At 35.3% G+C, this 18,535-nt stretch overlaps 1 protein-coding gene across 1 annotated transcript in view; it reads right to left on the bottom strand.

The window, feature by feature from the left end:
• Positions 1-458: 458 nt before the first annotated feature.
• Positions 459-18,535, bottom strand: part of GAS2L3 (growth arrest specific 2 like 3) — a 35,982-nt gene continuing 17,905 nt past the window's right edge. Inside the window, exons 3-9 of the mRNA XM_028121682.1 lie at positions 17,376-17,544; positions 16,191-16,306; positions 14,061-14,202; positions 9,016-9,079; positions 8,201-8,339; positions 3,411-3,518; positions 459-1,874 (exon numbers count right to left, since the gene is read on the bottom strand). Coding sequence (XP_027977483.1) covers positions 567-1,874; positions 3,411-3,518; positions 8,201-8,339; positions 9,016-9,079; positions 14,061-14,202; positions 16,191-16,306; positions 17,376-17,544 — 2,046 coding nt within the window. The 3' untranslated portion in view covers positions 459-566. The remainder of the gene's footprint in view (positions 1,875-3,410; positions 3,519-8,200; positions 8,340-9,015; positions 9,080-14,060; positions 14,203-16,190; positions 16,307-17,375; positions 17,545-18,535) is intronic.

Genomic DNA, 18,535 nt, shown 5'->3' with positions numbered 1-18,535 from the left:
CCAACCCTAGAGTAACATCAAGCTAATCAGCAGCAGCCACTGGTACTTAGTATTGTTCAATCAGGTAATCCTGATCAAAAAATTAAATTAGGTGCCTTTTGTAAGACATGTGCCAAACCGTTGCTATTTTACCAAACTGCAATAACTAATATTAACAGCACCACGGTTGCTATTAGCCAGGATAGAACCTCCATATTTAATACATATTCAAAAATACAGCAACTATAGTTGTAACTGTAGTAGTGTTATTTAACTCTACACTTCCCTTAGAGGGCAGACATTAACAAAGACGCTATGTATCAAAAATCATATCAACGTCTATTATTAATAAGAACCTTATGGCAAGTTTACAACTGTCTGCCTCAAAAGGGTACCTTCTGGAAAATTCAGAAATGTGAATTTTGATGCACCCTTTACCCCCATCCCCAACCCCCACCCCCACCTTACTGTGCCTAATGTCTGAGCTATTCAGACAAACACAAACAGGAGAAACTTTCAAGATGCGATGCTAACACATTCACTCTCTTCCTTTCCTTTCCTGTTTTCTTAAAGTGATACATTTGTATTTATTTCCTAGGTTTCTTACTTCCAGTCATAACAAAATAATGGTCATCGTCTTCCTTTTTCTTTGCGGTAGGTTTTTTATCTCCACTAACTGCTTCCTTACCAGATGAGGGTGGTTTCCTGGTTGAAGCTGGGGCTTTGCCACTTTTTGGAGGCCCTTTAGCTGAATACTGGCTCTTAGTGGCAGTCTGTGCTGACTTTGGTACAGGTGGTGTCTTGACAGAGGACTGGGGAAGACTCATGAGGGACAGTGGAGTACGGCCAGGGGACTTCGAGGAGCTGGGTCCCATCTTCTGGGATGGACTTTTATTCTGGGGCTGCTTTTTGGCAACTGAACCCATATTCTTATCTTTTGATTCCTGTGCAACTTCTGTGTGTACAACTGAGGATACGGAGAGTGGCTGGTTCCCATTTAAGGCTGACTTAAGTTTCTGTGCTGGCATTGCCCCGGCTTGGGGGGCTCCATCATGGGGCTGAGATCGTGTTCCTAGACTTGTGGGTATAGTTTTAGAACTGGATTTTGTCATTTTTGCAGGGGAATGGAGAGAGGGGGAAGGTTTAGGCCTTACGTATATATTTGCCTTAGGTGGCTTTGTACGCTTTGATGATGAATTTGAATGTGCCGCGGAGTGAGACTCTGCATTATCCCTGGAATGTACAGGAATGTGTTTCAAATGCTTTGGTTCAGTTTTTCCAGAAGACTTATTTGGCAAAAGTGCAGACTCGGGCACATCTCTGGGCTTCTGGGACGTAACAAGCTTGGCCTGAGGAGTATTGGGTGATGAGATACGTTTTCTCACTGACTGAGATTCACAAGGCACGGTTCTTGATGAGGCGGGTGAAGAAGTGGTTTTACCTACTGCATTGTTTGAAGGAGCCTGTGGTTTCTTTGCGATGCCTTTTGAAGATTTGAGCTTAAGATGAGAAGACGCTGCTGGAGAATTTGGCAATTTGGAACGGACTGACACGGAGCCCAGATTCCCGCCTTTCAGGGAAGATGCAGGCAGCAACCCACCCGGTGGATGTACCTGCTTTTCTTTGCTTCTTGGAATACCAACTGGCGTGCCAGGTTTTGATTTTTGTTTCTGAAACATGCTAACAGCTGACAAAGGATTCATTTCAGGAGGCTGAGGTGTTCTGGCAGACAAGTCAGGTACGCTTTCATTGGAAACTCCTTTTTGAAAGGCTAGAATTTTTTGTTCTAGTGTAGCAAACTGTAATATTCGACAGGGATCATATTTAAGCAAAAATCCTTGAAGTGTATCCCAGCCTCCACCAACACGGACCATGACATGTTTTCCATGAAGCATCTTTTCCCCCAAAAGAAAGTAAAAAAAAAAGTAAGGTTCACAGTTACAATTCATTAGCAGTCATAATTTGTGATGTATATGACCTATGAAATTCAGAGTATTTGCCAGCAGCTTCACTATAAATTGATAGCCTATTTCTTATATTATTAAAATAATCAATTTAATTCATACTGAATCATGCAACTAAATACAGGTCCTCTAATTTGTAAGAAAAACTTTTGCACATAACTTGCATCCTAAAAATCCAAATTACAAATATACAAAATTGCAAGGGCAATTGTTCAATAAAGAGGAGGAAGAGAGGAAAGAGGGAGGGAGATGAAGAGAAGGAGAAATGAGGACTTACAGAAACTATGTCTCACAATAAAGAAAAAAAAATTATGGAAGGAAGATAAAAACAACTAAAATGTGTACTTTACAATAAATTACTTTCATAAATATTTTAGCAATTTAACCTTTCATAAACCTTGATATAATTTATGATTAATTCTTCTTTGCAGACAAGAAAATTATGGCTCTGCGAGGTTGAGGAAATTGTCTCAAAACACACAGCTTTGGCCTGGCCTCAAACATACCCGGCTGCCCTACCCAAATGGTGCTTTTGTGAAGACAAGATGCATCCTTGGGTGGGCCAGCACAGTCCCAGCTGATTTTCAGGCCCCTATTCATTCAGCAGGCAACTCTGCACCATTGTAGGAGATTGCCCTGCAAATTTTAACTCTAAATCCCATGCTCTGTGCACCATCATTGTAAGAGACTGCCTTAAAAAAAGAAAGCTAATTAAAAAATAGAAAGTCTTGGAAATGTTTCTGTGTGAGTTGGGCGGGGTGTGGGGAGGTAATGATAATATATGAAATTTAAAAATATGGATGGTGAAATATTTTTAAATACTTCTATATTATATTCCTAAACTGGGAATAAAAGAGCTCTTGTATCAGAAGTGGACAGAATACTGAACAGGTGAAACTTCAATCTCTTTACCAAGAAACGGGACAGTTTATCAACTGAATTGCAGATGGGACAAAGGAAGGAAATGAATATGCACATAAGGATACTGGTAAATACACTGATGCTGTGTCAATGAAAAAAGATTTTATACTTAAGAGCCAATCTATACATTATGATAAACTGCAATGTTTCTACCTCCTTTTCTTATCACTGATATTTAATCTTATTACATGTATTGTTTCAGTTTTTTCTTATGATGGGAAATTATTCCTTTTTAGAAAATTTGAAAAGTGGAATAAATTAGCTGAGGTATACAAAGATTTTTTTTCCCGACAATTATATTAAATATCTGAATAGTCTTAGCTATCCTTAGTAGTTTATTGTGTTAAAGGTGTCTACCCAAACTCATTATATACTCATGAAAGCAAGTATTCCATATTTTTCTGTACAGTAAAATTATTTCATTAATAACACTCCCTATTCCAATTTTTTAAAAAGTAAAAGGGAAGCAAAAGGAATTTGGTAAAACAATAAATCCAATTTCAAAATAAGACGGGTATGTAAATAGGATGTAAATGGTGGACTTACTCTTATAAAGAGTATTTTATCCCCAAGTCGGTACCGTCCTTCAGATAAGTACTCAATAGAGAATCGATGGGAACAACTACAAGGAGGGTCCTCAGCAATATGTTTAACCTAAGATTAAAAATAAACAAAATTTAGTGCTTGTGACAAAAAATATTTAACATTAAAATGCAAGGTTATTTGATAGATGGGAAAATCAAATTCAAAGATAAAAATTTAAAGACACTTGAACCATTTATTATCTCTCCTTTACCTGTTGACAAATATTGAGATTAGGATTTTTTTTTTTTAAGTAATCTCTAGACCAAACATGGGCTTGAACTCATGACCCTGAGGATCAAGAGTCACATGCTCCACAGACTGAGCCAGCCAGCTCCCTGAAAGATACTGAGATTAGACATTAACTAATCTAATAAAAGCTGACAGTGACAGTCTTTTTTTTTTTTTTTCCTTTTTTAAAGTAGGCTCCACACCCAATGTAGGACTCAAACTCAGAACCCTGAGATCAAGAGTTACATGCTCTCCTGACTGAGCCAGCCAGGAGCCCCAGTGATGAAGTCTTGGGTCTCCCTCTCTCCCTCCCTTACCCCACCTCTCTCCCTCTCTCTGCCTAAGTGCAGTCAGGGTCCTAATGCATTCACTGACCGCTGGAGGTCTGTGAATGTGTACAACAGTGAAGTCAATTCAAAACACATTCATTAAGTCATAGGAAACACATGAGTTCATTGTTAAGCTTGAATTGTTTTATGCCCTGGATTAATATATCTGTGTCAAGTCAAAGATAGGCCAGTTAGATAAAGCTTAAGTAGATGTTAACTTGTCCCTTAACACTATGCTAAATTAACATTTGGAGGGGGATATCAAGATTGTTCCAAAGTTACTGTTAAAATAACCAGAGGCGTATTTATATCTATTCACCCAAGACTGGGTGAAATTCTAAAGAATTCAATTCAAGAGGCATTTTTCTAAAAGTGCTCACTTTGTTTCAATAGTCTGCTAAGGAGATGAGAATTGGGGAGAGAAATCCCTACTTCTATCCCTCAAGGAGCTTACAGAATTTTTAACTGCAGTAAACATCTAAAAAATTATAAAAATGAATATAAAAAGAAATTCAGCAATTCTATACTTAAAATATGGAAATTATAATAAACTGATTAAAAAATAAAAATATTTGTTGAGATGTTTGATTGAAAAAAAAGTTGCATATCAGTCACCATGGAAAATATTTTGTTTTCCTAAAATGACATTTTTGAGAAAGGCCATGAAATATTTTTCTCAATTATTTGTCACACAGTGTGTATCTACACAAACTCATTTCATTGAACTTGGGTATGATGTTAAACCAAAGTCTCTTCACATATGCCCAATTTAGCTAAGCACTAAGAGAAATGCATGATTGTCTTCATTATCTACCCAAAATGAACAGCTAAAGGTGGATTCACCAGGGCATGATCAGAAGGGTCCAGAATTTATCTCTCTACGTCATTCATTTAACAAAATAATATGATCATAAGTAGAACTGATTTTCATAAGCCATTCAATTAAGTTTCTCTTGTTCATAGCCTGGTATATGTGTATGTGTACACACATTCATGCACACACATGGCACCTGTGTAAAATAGCTAAATATAAACTGAATGTGGATAAAGAATTTACAATCATTAGAACCACTTACACATTAGTTAACCAAAGTAATCTAAAAGGAGGTATTTTTCCGGTCACTACTTTCTATCCCTAAAAGTTTCATAAGCATACAGAATTACAGCTAAATATACACTCTAAATAATGCATCAGATAACTGTTCCTTACTTTAAACACGACTCTAAAATCTCTGTAGATCATGTATATATAGGTGGACACTGAATGTATTCATGTAGCATATGCATATTTAAAGAAATGTGTTCTTTTTTAGTGTTCACAACAAGAATGTAAACATGAAAAGTCACTTGCTTTGTTTAAAATATCCAAATACCACTTACATTCAGCAGTAAAAATTAGCATTAACCCACAATCTAAACAAAGGAGTAGGCCTAAAAGAAATAACAGCTATGGATAAACAGTGTTCTCTTATGGTTTTATCTACTGCATAATTAACATTAAAACAGTAAAGGAAATAGCTAAAGAAATTAAAATCATCTAAAAAGGCACTAACCTACTATCGATTATTTTCATTCTTTTTCTTTTAGTTTGTCTATATATACATACTTTTCACAAAATATTTTTCTTATTGCTACATAGTCTTCATAATGATCACATATAGTGATTATTCTGTTAAGATAATGAATCCTAATTCACCTAGCCATTGCTCTATTTGAGAGTATTTACATTGCTTCTAATTTTCATCATTATAAATAGCACAATAAATACTTTCATTTGTTCTGTTTTTTAATCCCCCTTCAATTACAATAAAAATGAAAGAGGAACATTTTTGTGGTTCTTGATATCCATTTGTCAACTTGTTTTGCAAAAGTTTACATCATTTTCCATCACAAGTAGCAATCCCTAATTAGACTTTTACCAGAATTTATCAGCACCAGGTTTCATAATTTTAAAAAATTTTTACTAATGAGGCAAATTGTGTATCCTAATTCCTTGATTCTCAGCAAGATTCAACACTGTATTTTCCTCTTGTGTAAACAACAGTCCTTGCCCATTTACTTCTGGAAATGCTTTTCTTATCAAACTGTACATAGTCTTTCCTATTAAATAAAAAATATTTTACCAATGTTTTCTTCTTTATTTAATTATCATTATTTTAGGTTCTATAAGATTTAAAATAGGTTTTATTTTTTAACCTACTGCATTATCACTGTGTCACACACTGACATTGACAGTCGTCATATAAATCAGTAATATAGGTAAAATATATTTTGGCCTGGTAAAGAATATTCAGGCTGACATTTTCTTTTTTTTTATTATTATGTTATGTTAATCACCATACATCATTAGTTTTTGATGTAGTGTTCCATGATTCATTGTTTGCATGTAACACCCAGTGCTCCATGCAGAACGTGCCCTCTTTAATATCCATCACCAGGCTAACCCATCCTCCCAATCCCCTCCCCTCTAGAACACTCAGTTTGTTTTTCAGAGTCCATAATCTCTCATGGTTCGTCTCCCCCTCCAATTTCCCCCCCTTCATTCCTCCCCTCCTGCTATCTTCTTCTTCTTCTTCTTTTTTTTTTTAACATATAATGTATTATTTGTTTCAGAGGTACAGGTCTGTGACTCAACAGTTTTACACAATTCACAGCGCTCACCATAGCACATACCCTCCCCAATGTCTGTCACCCAGCCACCCCATCTCTCCCACCCCCCACCACTCCAGCAACCCTCAGTTTGTTTCCTGAGATTAAGAATTCCTCGTATCAGTGAGGTCATATGATACATGTCTTTCTCTGATTGACTTATTTTGCTCAGCATAACACCCTCCAGTTCCATGCACGTCATTGCAAATGGCAAGATTTCATTCCTTTTGATGGCTGCATAATATTCCATTGTGTATATATACCACATCTTCTTTATCCATTCATCTGTCGATGGACATCTTGGCTCTTCCCACAGTTTGACTATTGTGGACATTGCTGCTCTAAACATCGGGGTGCACATACCCCTTCGATCCCTACATTTGTATCTTTGGGGTAAATACCCAGTAGCGGTATGTTTATACCACTGGGTCAGGTACGTTTATACCACTGGGTTGTACGGTAGCTCTATTTTCAACTGTTTGAGGAACCCCCATACTGTTTTCCAGAGTGGCTGCACCAGCTTGCATTCCCACCAACAGTGTAGGAGGGTGCCCCTTTCTCCGGATCCCCGTCAGGCTGACATTTTCTTAATCTGTCTTGCAAGGATATCCAAATCTTTTACTATAGACTTTTATTATGTTAAACAAAACAATCAAAGCAACACTTTCTAAATGTTTATCAGTAATGACTTGTTATTTCTTCAATAATTTTGTATTTTAAGCACTTTCATCAAATACAATGGTCTGAAAAAGACCATAATTCTAAGCAACAGTGGAAGCAGAAAGAAATGTTTGCTACTCAGTTCACCTCCATCACTTACTGGACTATAGTCACTCAGAAGACACAGCCCACAGCCGGGGCAACTGCTAGTGACTTCTGCATAATGATAGACAGGTAAAGCTCTAAGACTTCCCCGTTGAGACCCATCATCTAAAAGTCTGTGTACATTCTGTCAGGGGAAGAGTCCCCAAACCCCATCAATCTGCTCTCACAACTTTTCCTCTCCTATATATTCCAAGTATCAGGGTACCATTTACTTAGAAACCTCAAAAATCACCCTAGGTTTTCTCCCTCCCTATCAGAATTAGGATTCTTCAATTCTACCTCCAAAGTATGTCCTGTTATCGTTCCTCTTGCTTCACCTTCACTACTGCTGCCCGAGTTCAGGTTCTCATCATCATAGGCTTGGATTATTACAAAGAAACCAATATAACCTCTACATGACCATGAGAGCAATCCTTATAATTTGCAGATCAGATTATAACTCTACTATGTTTAAAAAAAGAATCAGTGAATTCTCTGGCCTCCAGTACCCTTCATGAGAGATTCCACCCTATTTGCCTCCCCACTTCTCAAATACACATCCATTCCTCATCATACACAAACAACACATCACCTTTAACATATGGTGCCTTTCACCAGGGAGTGGAAGTTAGTACTGGTGTATGTTCTGAATAAGAAACATTCTCTTTTAAACACAGCATCACCTGTAGCAAACTATGAAACTCTGACACATTGCAGTTGAGAGAAAATACAATTACTTACAGCCTCATGCAGCTCTTCATGCTGACAGCACGATTTCGGAATGCTTATGGAATCTTCAGGCCCAGAAGTATTAAGTAAGGTCTCTTCTAGTTCAATTTCTTTCTCAAGTTTTACTAATACTGGTGGCTCAACCCCATATCTGAAAACCAGTTAGGAGATCTCATCATTCAAGAAAAGTCTGACCCATTCACTTCCATGCATATCACAATAGGTTATGTTTTATTTTTAAAGTGAAGTCTATTTGACTCTCTTCCACCAATTGTTTCACTGGAACACATCTGGAAATGCTTTTTAATGTCCCACAGACTGTCAAAAATTCAGGATATAATCTTCACATTATAGCATATATTGAGATTACTGGATGCTCCAGTACTCAACCAGGGATCCTGAAAGTTAGCCACCTTTAAAGTCAGCTTGAGAGTAAAGATGGGGCTGAGTCAGGTATGGAGGACACTAAGCCTCAGCCTTCTTATCAGATCCTCTTTGTGTCCAGATGATCTGCCTTGCCTTGAATTGCTAAAAGAGTTTTACATGCTTTTACCATATTCTTAGTCTAAAAAATTTAAGCAACCACTTTTACAGTTTAATACTAAATGACGGCAAGGTATATGGGTGAGCATATGTTGACACATGACACAGCTCATGCAAACAGAACAAAGTTAATAATTAAAAAAAAAGGAATAAAGAAAAGATAGGAAATTCAGTTATTTTATTTTAATCAAGAATTATTTTATTTTAGAAAATCGTGTTCTAAAATAAAGTAGCTCTTAAAAAATTAATGACATTGAAATTCTGAAATAATGTGGAATACACACCTCGACACAATTCGACCAATTTCAAGAAGACAAAGATACACCTGTCTTGGATCTTTGTGCAAAACTGTGAAAAAATAAGACCACATATTTTAAAGGGCAAAATTAAATGGGGAAATACATTTCTGGCATGGAAGAAGTAAAAAAAAAAAATAATGAAGACAGGAGGTTTACTTGTTTGGAGACTTAGAAAAGACATTTTCCTCTACATATTATCATCGTCCATAAATTTTTTAAAAAACTGGCTAGTAAGAAGAGGATGAAAACTTGTACCCTAATTTGTAACACTTTAAGTCTAAAAAACTAATGGCTTAGTAACATTAAATTGTTTATATTTCAGATCTCTCAACAGGAGATATTATTTGAAGAGATATATCACCTCAATTTTATTCTAAACTATCTTTAGCTTAGGATTATGTGTTAATGGCCTTCTCAAACTTTTTCAAAATCAGAAAAGAAGGAGTACTTCCTAACTCATTCTATGAGGTCAATATTACCCTTACACCAAAGCCAGACAAATATATCACAAGAAAACTAAAGACTAATATCCTTTATGGATATAGATGTAAAAATCTTCAATGCCATAATGGCAAATTGAATCCAGCAGCAAGTGAGATGTATCCCAGGAACGCAAGGTTGGTTCAATGTATGAAAATCAATCAATATAATCCACTATATTAATAGAATAAAGGAAAAGAAACACACAATTATCTCAGAAGACACAGAAAAAGCATTTGACAAAATCAAATACCCTTTTCATGATTAAAAAAAAAAAGATTCAACAAACTAGGAATGGAAGGAAACTTTATAAATCTGAAAATGGGTATCTATGAAAAACCCAGACTTAACATCATTCTTAATGGTAAAAGACTGAGAATCTTCCTCCAAAGACTAGGGAGGAGACAAGGATGTCCACTCTCACCTCTTCTATTCAAAATTGTATGGGAGGTTCTAGACAGGGCATTTAGGCAAGAAAAACAAATAAAAGGCAACCAGATTGGAAAGGAGGAAGGAAAACTATCTCCATTAGGATGACACTGCCCTTTGCATAAAAAACCCCTAAGGAATCTATAAAAAATAGTATAAGAGCAAACTCAGTTTCAGCAAAGTTGCAGGATACAAGATCAATATACAAAAATCATTTCACTTTACACAATCTGAACATGTAATTTAAAAAACAATTCAGTTTACAATGCTTCAAGAAGAATAAAGTACTTAGGAACAAATTTAACCAAAGAATTTTATGACTTGTTTACTGAAAACTACAAAATATTGTTTGAAAGAAATTAAGGAAGATACAAATAAATGGAAAGACATCCTGTGTTCATGGATTGGGAGACATAATATTGTTAAGATGACAAAATTCTTCAAACTGACCTACAGATTCAGTGCAATCCCTATCAAAATTCCAACAGCCTTTTTTACAGAAATGGTTAAGCTGATAAAATTCATATAGAATTGTAAAAAGAATAGCAAAAACAAGAACCAAGTTGGAAGACTTGCACTTCCCAATTTCAAGACTTACAACAAAGCTATAGTAACCAAGACAGTGTGTTAGTGGCACAAGGACAGACAGAGAGACCAGTGGAATGGAACTGAGAGTCCAGAAATAAACCCAGACATTTGTGGTCAGTTGATTTTCAAAAAGGGTGGCAAGACAACTCGGTAAAGAAAACAGCAGTCTTTTCAACAGATGGTGTTAGAACAACTGGATATCTACATGCAAAAGAATGAATTTAGACCCTTACTTCACAACAGATACAAAAAAATAACTCAAAATGGATCAAAGACCTAAACATAAGAGCTAACACTATAAAACTCTTAGAAGGAAAAAGAGGTGAAAATCTGTGTGATCTTGGATTAGGCCATAGTATTTTAAATATGACACCAAAAGCACAAGCAATCAAAGAAAGGATAAACTGAACTTAATCAAAATTAAAAAATTTTCATGCATCAAAGGACACTATCAAGAAAGTGAAAAGACAACCCAAGCCCTGGATGAAAATATCTGCAAATCATATATCTGATAAGGGCCTAATATTCAGAATAAATAAAAAACTCTTACAAGTCAACCAAAAAAAGACAAATGACCCCCAAAAAATGAGTAAAAGATTTGAATACAGATTTCTTCAAAGAAGACACACAAGTGGCCAATAAGCCATGAAAAGATGCTCAACATCATTAGTCATTAAGGAAATGCAAATCAAAACCACAATGAGCCACCACTTCACATATCCACTAGGATAGTCATAAAAAAAACAATAACAAGTGTTGGCGGAGATGTTGCCAGTGGGAATGTAAAATGGTGCAGCCATTGTGAAAGCAGTTTGGTAGTTTCCTAAAGAGATAAATATAGAATTACCATATGATTCAACAATTCCACTTCTAGCTATAACCCTGAGAGAATTAAAAACATATGTTCACTCAGAAACCTGTAAACAAATGTAGACAGCAGCATTACTCATATTGACCAAAAAGAAAAAACAATCAAAATGTCCATCAGATGATAATGTTTTTTAAAAATGTAGTATATCCATACATGGAATCATTCAGCCCCATAAAGGAATGAAGTACTACTGAATGCTATGACATAAAGGAAACATGCTAAATGAAAAAAGCCAGACACAAAAAGCCACATATAGTATGATTCTGTTTATTTAAAGTATCCAGAATATGCAAATCCATAGATGCCTGAAGACGCCAGAAGGACTAATTGTTAATAGCTATGAACTTTCTTTTGTGAATGATGAAAATGTTCTGGAATTAATTAGTGGTGATGGTTGCATAACACAGTGAATATACTAAAAACCACTTAAGTGTACATTTTGAAATGATGAATTTTATGTTACGTGAAGTACATCTCAATTGTTTATTAAAAATTTTATTTATTTATTTATTTGAGAGCGTGAGAGAGAGTGAGCACACATGCGCAAGCAGGAGAAGGAGCAGAGGGAGAGGAATAAGCAGACTCCACACTGAGCGCAGAGCCTGCTGGGGGCTTGATCCCATGACTCTGAGATCACAACCCAAACCAAAGTCAAGAGTCGGATGCTCAACTGACTGAGCCATCCAGGTGCCCCAAAGTGTATCTCAATTTTTTTAAATGCTATAAATAAAACAAAACGAAATATCCTTAAAATGGTTAAGAAAGGAGATTATGTTCTGTATACTCTGGCACATTAGAAAACTTTAATATTTTTAAAGGAACCCAAATACTAATCTAATCCTTCAAACAAAGATCCTTAATAAAAAACAAAGCCAGACAAACAAAAAACCCTGATCATTAGAATTCAGCCAAAGGCACCAATATGGTAATTGTGGGTCATCTACCTTTCTGTTCCTGTCCTTAGAGTTAAAAGCTCTAGGAAACTTCTGAACCCTAACAGAATAATGGTTTGTGTGAGGAATAACATGCACATTGACTCCCCCAGTGGAAATGGCAGTTGATTCATTAATATCATCTGTTACATACCCCAAGCACAAAGTATACCTTTCCAGAGCAATAAAAAGGCCTATATTTGACTTTAAAATCCATACCAAGAGGAATTTGTCCTACAATTTTTATTAAACTTGTTTCTCTAAAAGTAGCTTTTAAGCATACTTTAAGCATAGCGTATTTGTTTTTTTTTAATTGCTTTGATTTCCTAGCAAAATGTAAAAATTTAGAGGCTTATCTCTGAAACCTTTAGAAAGTAAAAATATTAGCTCATCAGTTCAATGCCTAGAAATGAATTACTGTTATTGGCAGTGCTTTATTTAGTCCTATGCTCACCTTCAGCACAGTCAGAAGATGGCTTCTACTAACAATGAGAAATATACAATTTTATATCTTTCCAGAAACAATAAACTGGAAACTAGAGAATTCAAAGCATTTCCTCTTTCCTTTGATCTCTACAACCTGCATATGCCATTAATCAACCTCATTGTCAATAACAATCAGCACATCTGGATTAAAGCAGGGTGCAAAATGGGAAGTAAAATAGTAACCCATTACATTTTTTTAATTGTACACTGGATAGGAATATCCAGAGGCATATCAAATGGGTAGCAGTGGTAGCAGCCTACCCTGTGTGCAGGCAACAAGGGTGTGCACAGTCAGAGAATTTTATTTTATTTTGTTCTGTTTTTCAGTTTATTTGCTCAGTTTATGTTTGGCATAGAACTATGAACAGATGGTTACCTAATAACCTGAATCTTTGCTTAAGGCAGTGAACTAGTTATTCCTTTTTTTTTTTTTTAATTCAGAGAATTTTCAGACTATAATAACACCACCTAAAAATTTGTTTGTTTTTTATTATCACCATGAACCGGCAATGCTAAACAATGTCAGTGACAAAATACTTCTCTCCACCAGGGTACCCTACTACTCCCATGATCTCCGCCCACCCTTGGTATGCTACTGCTTCTATCAAAACGTTATAAATTCTATGTGTGTATGTGTATACATATATAAATTCTCTAAGGAAATATATATATAGTAGTCTAAAACTCAGCTAGCTTCCATGTTAGTCACTGCACAGATGCTTCTATTGACTTAGAGTAAATGAGACAATATGTCAATAATTCTTCAGTAGAGCATGACTTTTTAAAATGAATTGTCAAAAAGATGAATCATTTAGACAATCAATTTGGCAGCTGCTGTGTACAAGGTAAATCTAAATATCATGAGTATACCTCATTTGGCCTTCTGTTATTTCTATAATTATCCAGTTAAAAAGAAATTACTAGTAATTTAGACTTTGGTAGAGTAATTCTTGATGAAAACATTAATTAGCAAAGCATTAGTCCAGAACCTTTCCTTGACCAACTCATTTAGGAAGTAAAATATTTCTAGGGCATTCTAAATATATAAGATCTTTAACTATAATAAAAAGCTTAATATATATGGTTTAGAATCTGATTCTCCAATTGTTTTACATATATTTAAAGTATAAATTTTTCTAGGAAAATGAGATACAGCATTTGAGTCATTATTTGGAAAAAAAATTACATGTGAGACATACAAAAATACCCTAATAAACATTAAACACAGTGATAACAACACTTACCTAAACCTTCAGATTCAAAGAGGTAAGTCTCATCAACCCCAATGTGCCTGCACCAGTGAAGGAAGTTTGCAGTATTGTCTCTAGCAAAGAATGAACCTGAGGCAGCATCTTTCTTACAGGGCACTTTTCTCATTGGAAAATTCTGGAAAAGATGAAAGAATAATTTCAAAAACTCATATCAAGGATATTTTCATTAGATATCCATTTTAATATCCCTAAATAAATGTTCGGTGTATTGAATATGACTAAAAAGTTCACAACATTAGGAGGAAAAGGTATCTTCAAAAATTATTTTATTTTACTTTAAGTATATTCCAGAAAATGACTCCTAGGAAATCAATCTATTCAAAATTAGCAGTAGGATCAAGCGTCTCTAACCTCTTTCTTCTTAAAATGACACTGGAGTCTTAATTAAAATAAAAAATGACAGTCTAATAATTCCAAAGCATATCTCTAAATGTCTCTCCATACACAGTTCAATACAAACACAAAATTATTGCTATGTTAAAGGTTAATGGACACACTCATTTTTGCTTACTTCCTTATTTGCATTCATAAATATGGTTCTGAGTTTCTTGAGGAGACTGTCAAATAAGGAAGTAGTAGCAATTCTTAATTCAAGTTCTTTGAAAATTAACAGTCTAAGTTTTATAGAATCCTAATTTTTTAACTATCTAGACTAAGAATAGTTAAATAATCCTGCTAAGGCAGAGGGGTTTTAGTTCTCTTTTAAATTTTTACTTGAAAAAGCAATTTATGCATAAGATTTTTTAAAATGCAATTGGCACAATAGGGTGTAAGTCTGTCTCCTACCTCTACCACTCAGTTCCTCTCTCTTCCTAGAGATAACCACTATTACCAGTTCCTTATATACCCTTCCTCTTGTTGTATTTTCCAGAATTAAAATGGCCTTGTGAGTTTTTCTAATTGTCAAGTGAAATTTTCTCACTAAGGGTACACATATCTGTACCTACAGAATGCTACACAAACATGCTAGTCCACAATCTGATCTGTGTATGTGTGCAGACTTAACAACAGGCTGTAGGCATCTTTTGAGGTGAAAAATAACAGATTATTAAAAGAGTCATTTCTAATGAATGGATAATGCATTCCACTCAGTTTAGGTGCCATAATTAATTTTTAACAACTTCTTTATTGATGAGCATTTAAATTGTTCTTAACTTTTTCTGCACAATCAAGTTCTTTGAAAATTAATTTGTGAATTTGTAGTTATTTTCTTAAAATAAATCCCTGGGGGGAATTATGTATCAAAAGTTGTGCTTTACTTTCAATGTAATATATATCACCCGCTGACTCCCAGAAAGATAGCAATTTATATTTCTACCAACACTATGTGAGTATCCAGATGCCACACTAAGAGACCCCAGATCTCATAGGTGACCCATGTTTGATGAAGAGAGGAAACCTTATCTAGTTCAAATCATGATTTCAGGGTCAACGGAGGAAAACTGCCTAAAAAAATTATTATTCATTCAATCAAATTATAGAATTTACCACCAAGACAAAATATGGGGAATATAAAGATGGTGATGATGATGGTAGTAATAATAGCAGTAAAAATAATATAGGGGTGCCAGGAACCATCACAAGCTCTTTTCTCATTTAACTCTCACAACAAGTAAGAGTATTGTTCTCAAGGAGAGATAACTACTTACTGGATATTTACTTAAACTAGGCACAAACCTAAATACCATCTATACATTACTTCATTTAATTTCATTAAGTCCTTGCAAATAAATCTGACAACATAAATGTTAATTCTCCCATTTTGCAAGATTAGATAAATTATCTAAGGTCTTATACATAGTTAGGTGGAAGTTTGCAACCTTTCAGATATGATAAGGAATGTACATAAACAAATTAATATGTACCAAGGTATAAAATCACCTACTGTCAGAGTGCCTGAGTGGCTCAGTCGGTTAAGTGTCCAATTCTTGGTTTCGGCTCAGGTCATGATCTCACGGTCATGAGATGGAGCCCCACGTCGGGCTCTGCACTCAGTGTTGAGTCAGCTTCAGATTCTCTCTCTCCTTCTGCCCCTCCCCCTGCTCACTCTCTCAAATAAATAAATAAATGAATAAAATCACCTACTGTCAAACATGTTCTTACCCTGGGTTCTTTAGAGTCACAAGCTTTTACCATGTTTTGAAGAACATCAATCAGTTGGCATAATAGTACTCCATTATCAAGTTCTTCCAATAATCTTTCTGCCTTAACTTCAGTACCTAAAAACATATCTCAAAGTTAAGATTCTACTAGAAACGGTAAATTCAAACAATATGGTTAAAATTTAATTAAATGTAATTAGATTATAGCTGAAACATGAGAAAAATATTAGATCAGACTCCAAGTATGCACTCTTAGAAGCTATAGTTAGATAATGCAAAATTAAGACAACCAAAACAAAAATATCTGTGATGTAGAAGAAAAAATAAAATGACACTTTATTTCATTTCCTAAAAACCAGAATGTTTTATATTTCACTATTAACTGTTAAAGTTTTGATTCACTGCACATTACTACTGCTTGCACAAGAAGAAGATTCTCCATAAATAAGATGGACTTTGTTATGATTTTAAAATTAAATAGCTAACAAACACCCAGGGAATACCGACTTTTTGCCTCTAAAATCCTTTCTTTAGAATCATTATTACATAATAAGCTTTTTAAAAATTATCCAAATCATCAAACTGATATGAGAACATTAGAGTGTGCAGTGTTTTTAATTATCTTGGAAAGGCCATAGATGAAATTCTGTATTTAAAAGAGAGCATTTTTCTGGGGAGAAAGTTCAGAGCACTCCTAGTCTCTGAGTAAAGAAAATATGAAGCCAGATATTTTCCAAGCTGACACTTCCTCCTAGGTTTCACATGCCTCTGCCCCTCAATGCCTCAGAAGTAGCAATCATTTTAACTACAATATATATTCCCCTCAGATTCTCATGCCTTATATGAGATGGGGGTGGTGCATTGGTAATAGAGACCCCAAATCAGACCTATACACTTAAAAAGGTTTTAACATTAACAATGAAAATGTTGATTATTCAAAGATTACTACAGACTTCTTCTGTTAAGCCTCAAACTGCCTTACCATCCAAGCCCTAAGGTTCGGGGCGAATTGGAATACCTCCCCAACTAGAATGTAAGCTTGTGAGAACAAGGATATCAAATATTCCATTCACTAGAGTATCCCCAGCCTCTGGAATGATCGATCACTCCTTGACAAAGAGTAAGATTCTCAATAAATATTTAGTAAGTAAAAAACTACAATTTTGAGTATCTTTTCAAGCCTTACCTAATAAACCAGATAGCCAGATTGACAGATCTTCTTGCATGGGCAACAGGGTGGCTTCATGCCTCACAGCTACCCACTCATCATACTGACAAACATCGGCCAAGCCTGGCCCGTGTCTGGGGGTCAGAGGACTCCATGGACGTAGAGGCAGGTCTTCTCCAAACCACACCTAGAGAAAACACCAACCAAGTGGATGCAACCTTTCTAAAAGTTAGTTCAGCCCACACTTACACTCAAATGATGAATGACAGACTATATAATATACACATGTGTAAAACCATAGCAGTTCACAGAAAGTTCATAAACTAGAAGCAAACTATTAATCTAGAAACTCGACACATTTTCAATATTCAATACTGTGGTAAATCAATGAATGGATTCTACTACTATCAAACTACAAGATAAAAGTCAACAAATAGTATTTTTCCTTCACTGGTTAGCTAACTAGGTTAAGTTTAATAAGTTACTTGAACCACAGCTTCAGCCTCTCAGCTATAAAATCAGCCAGTGTAACCTGCCTTACAAGAGACATCTTTGTAGCATCTAGCATTGGGCCTAGCAACATTTGTTGTATAATGGATAAATGAATGAATAAATGCATAAATGGTATTTTATAACTTCTGATCACAATAACAGTGTCATCTTAAAAAAAAATTCTAAATAATCTGGTATGTCACCTGACTCTTTCATGGCCCACAATCTAAGAATGGTTTTTACATTTTAAAATGGTTGTTATACAAGTACCTACAGAATAGCCTCAATTTTGCCTACTGACTCACAAAGCCAAGAATATTTACTACCTGGCCAATCCCTGGTTAAGAATAAAAACTGACATAAACATACTATCAAACCAATACTTGCAAAATTTTGAAATACAATTAGATATGTTTTAATATAAGATTATTTAGAGAGAAGACTTTCATTTCTCAATTCAGCAAGGGGTATTCAAGCTCAAGGGAAGTGATGAGGGATTCTCACTGGAGGGAAGCTTGAAATAGAGGGTCAGAGCTGGAGTGAGATGAGAGAGTGTCCACACATGGGGACAGTATCAGACCCTGAGTAGGACGAGGAAGGTGCCCCCAGGGGAATATGGGGGAACATTCCAGTGCAGGGTGTCAGAGCCCAAGTGAGCTGAGAAAGCCATCAACTCAGGGAGGGAA

Source organism: Eumetopias jubatus, unplaced genomic scaffold, assembly GCF_037043125.1.
Source record: "Eumetopias jubatus isolate StellerSeaLion01/CBP00866 unplaced genomic scaffold, mEumJub1_p1.0 scaffold_8, whole genome shotgun sequence".
NCBI classification, from domain to species: Eukaryota; Metazoa; Chordata; class Mammalia; order Carnivora; family Otariidae; genus Eumetopias; species Eumetopias jubatus.
This window is presented reverse-complemented; position numbering and strand designations above follow the sequence as displayed.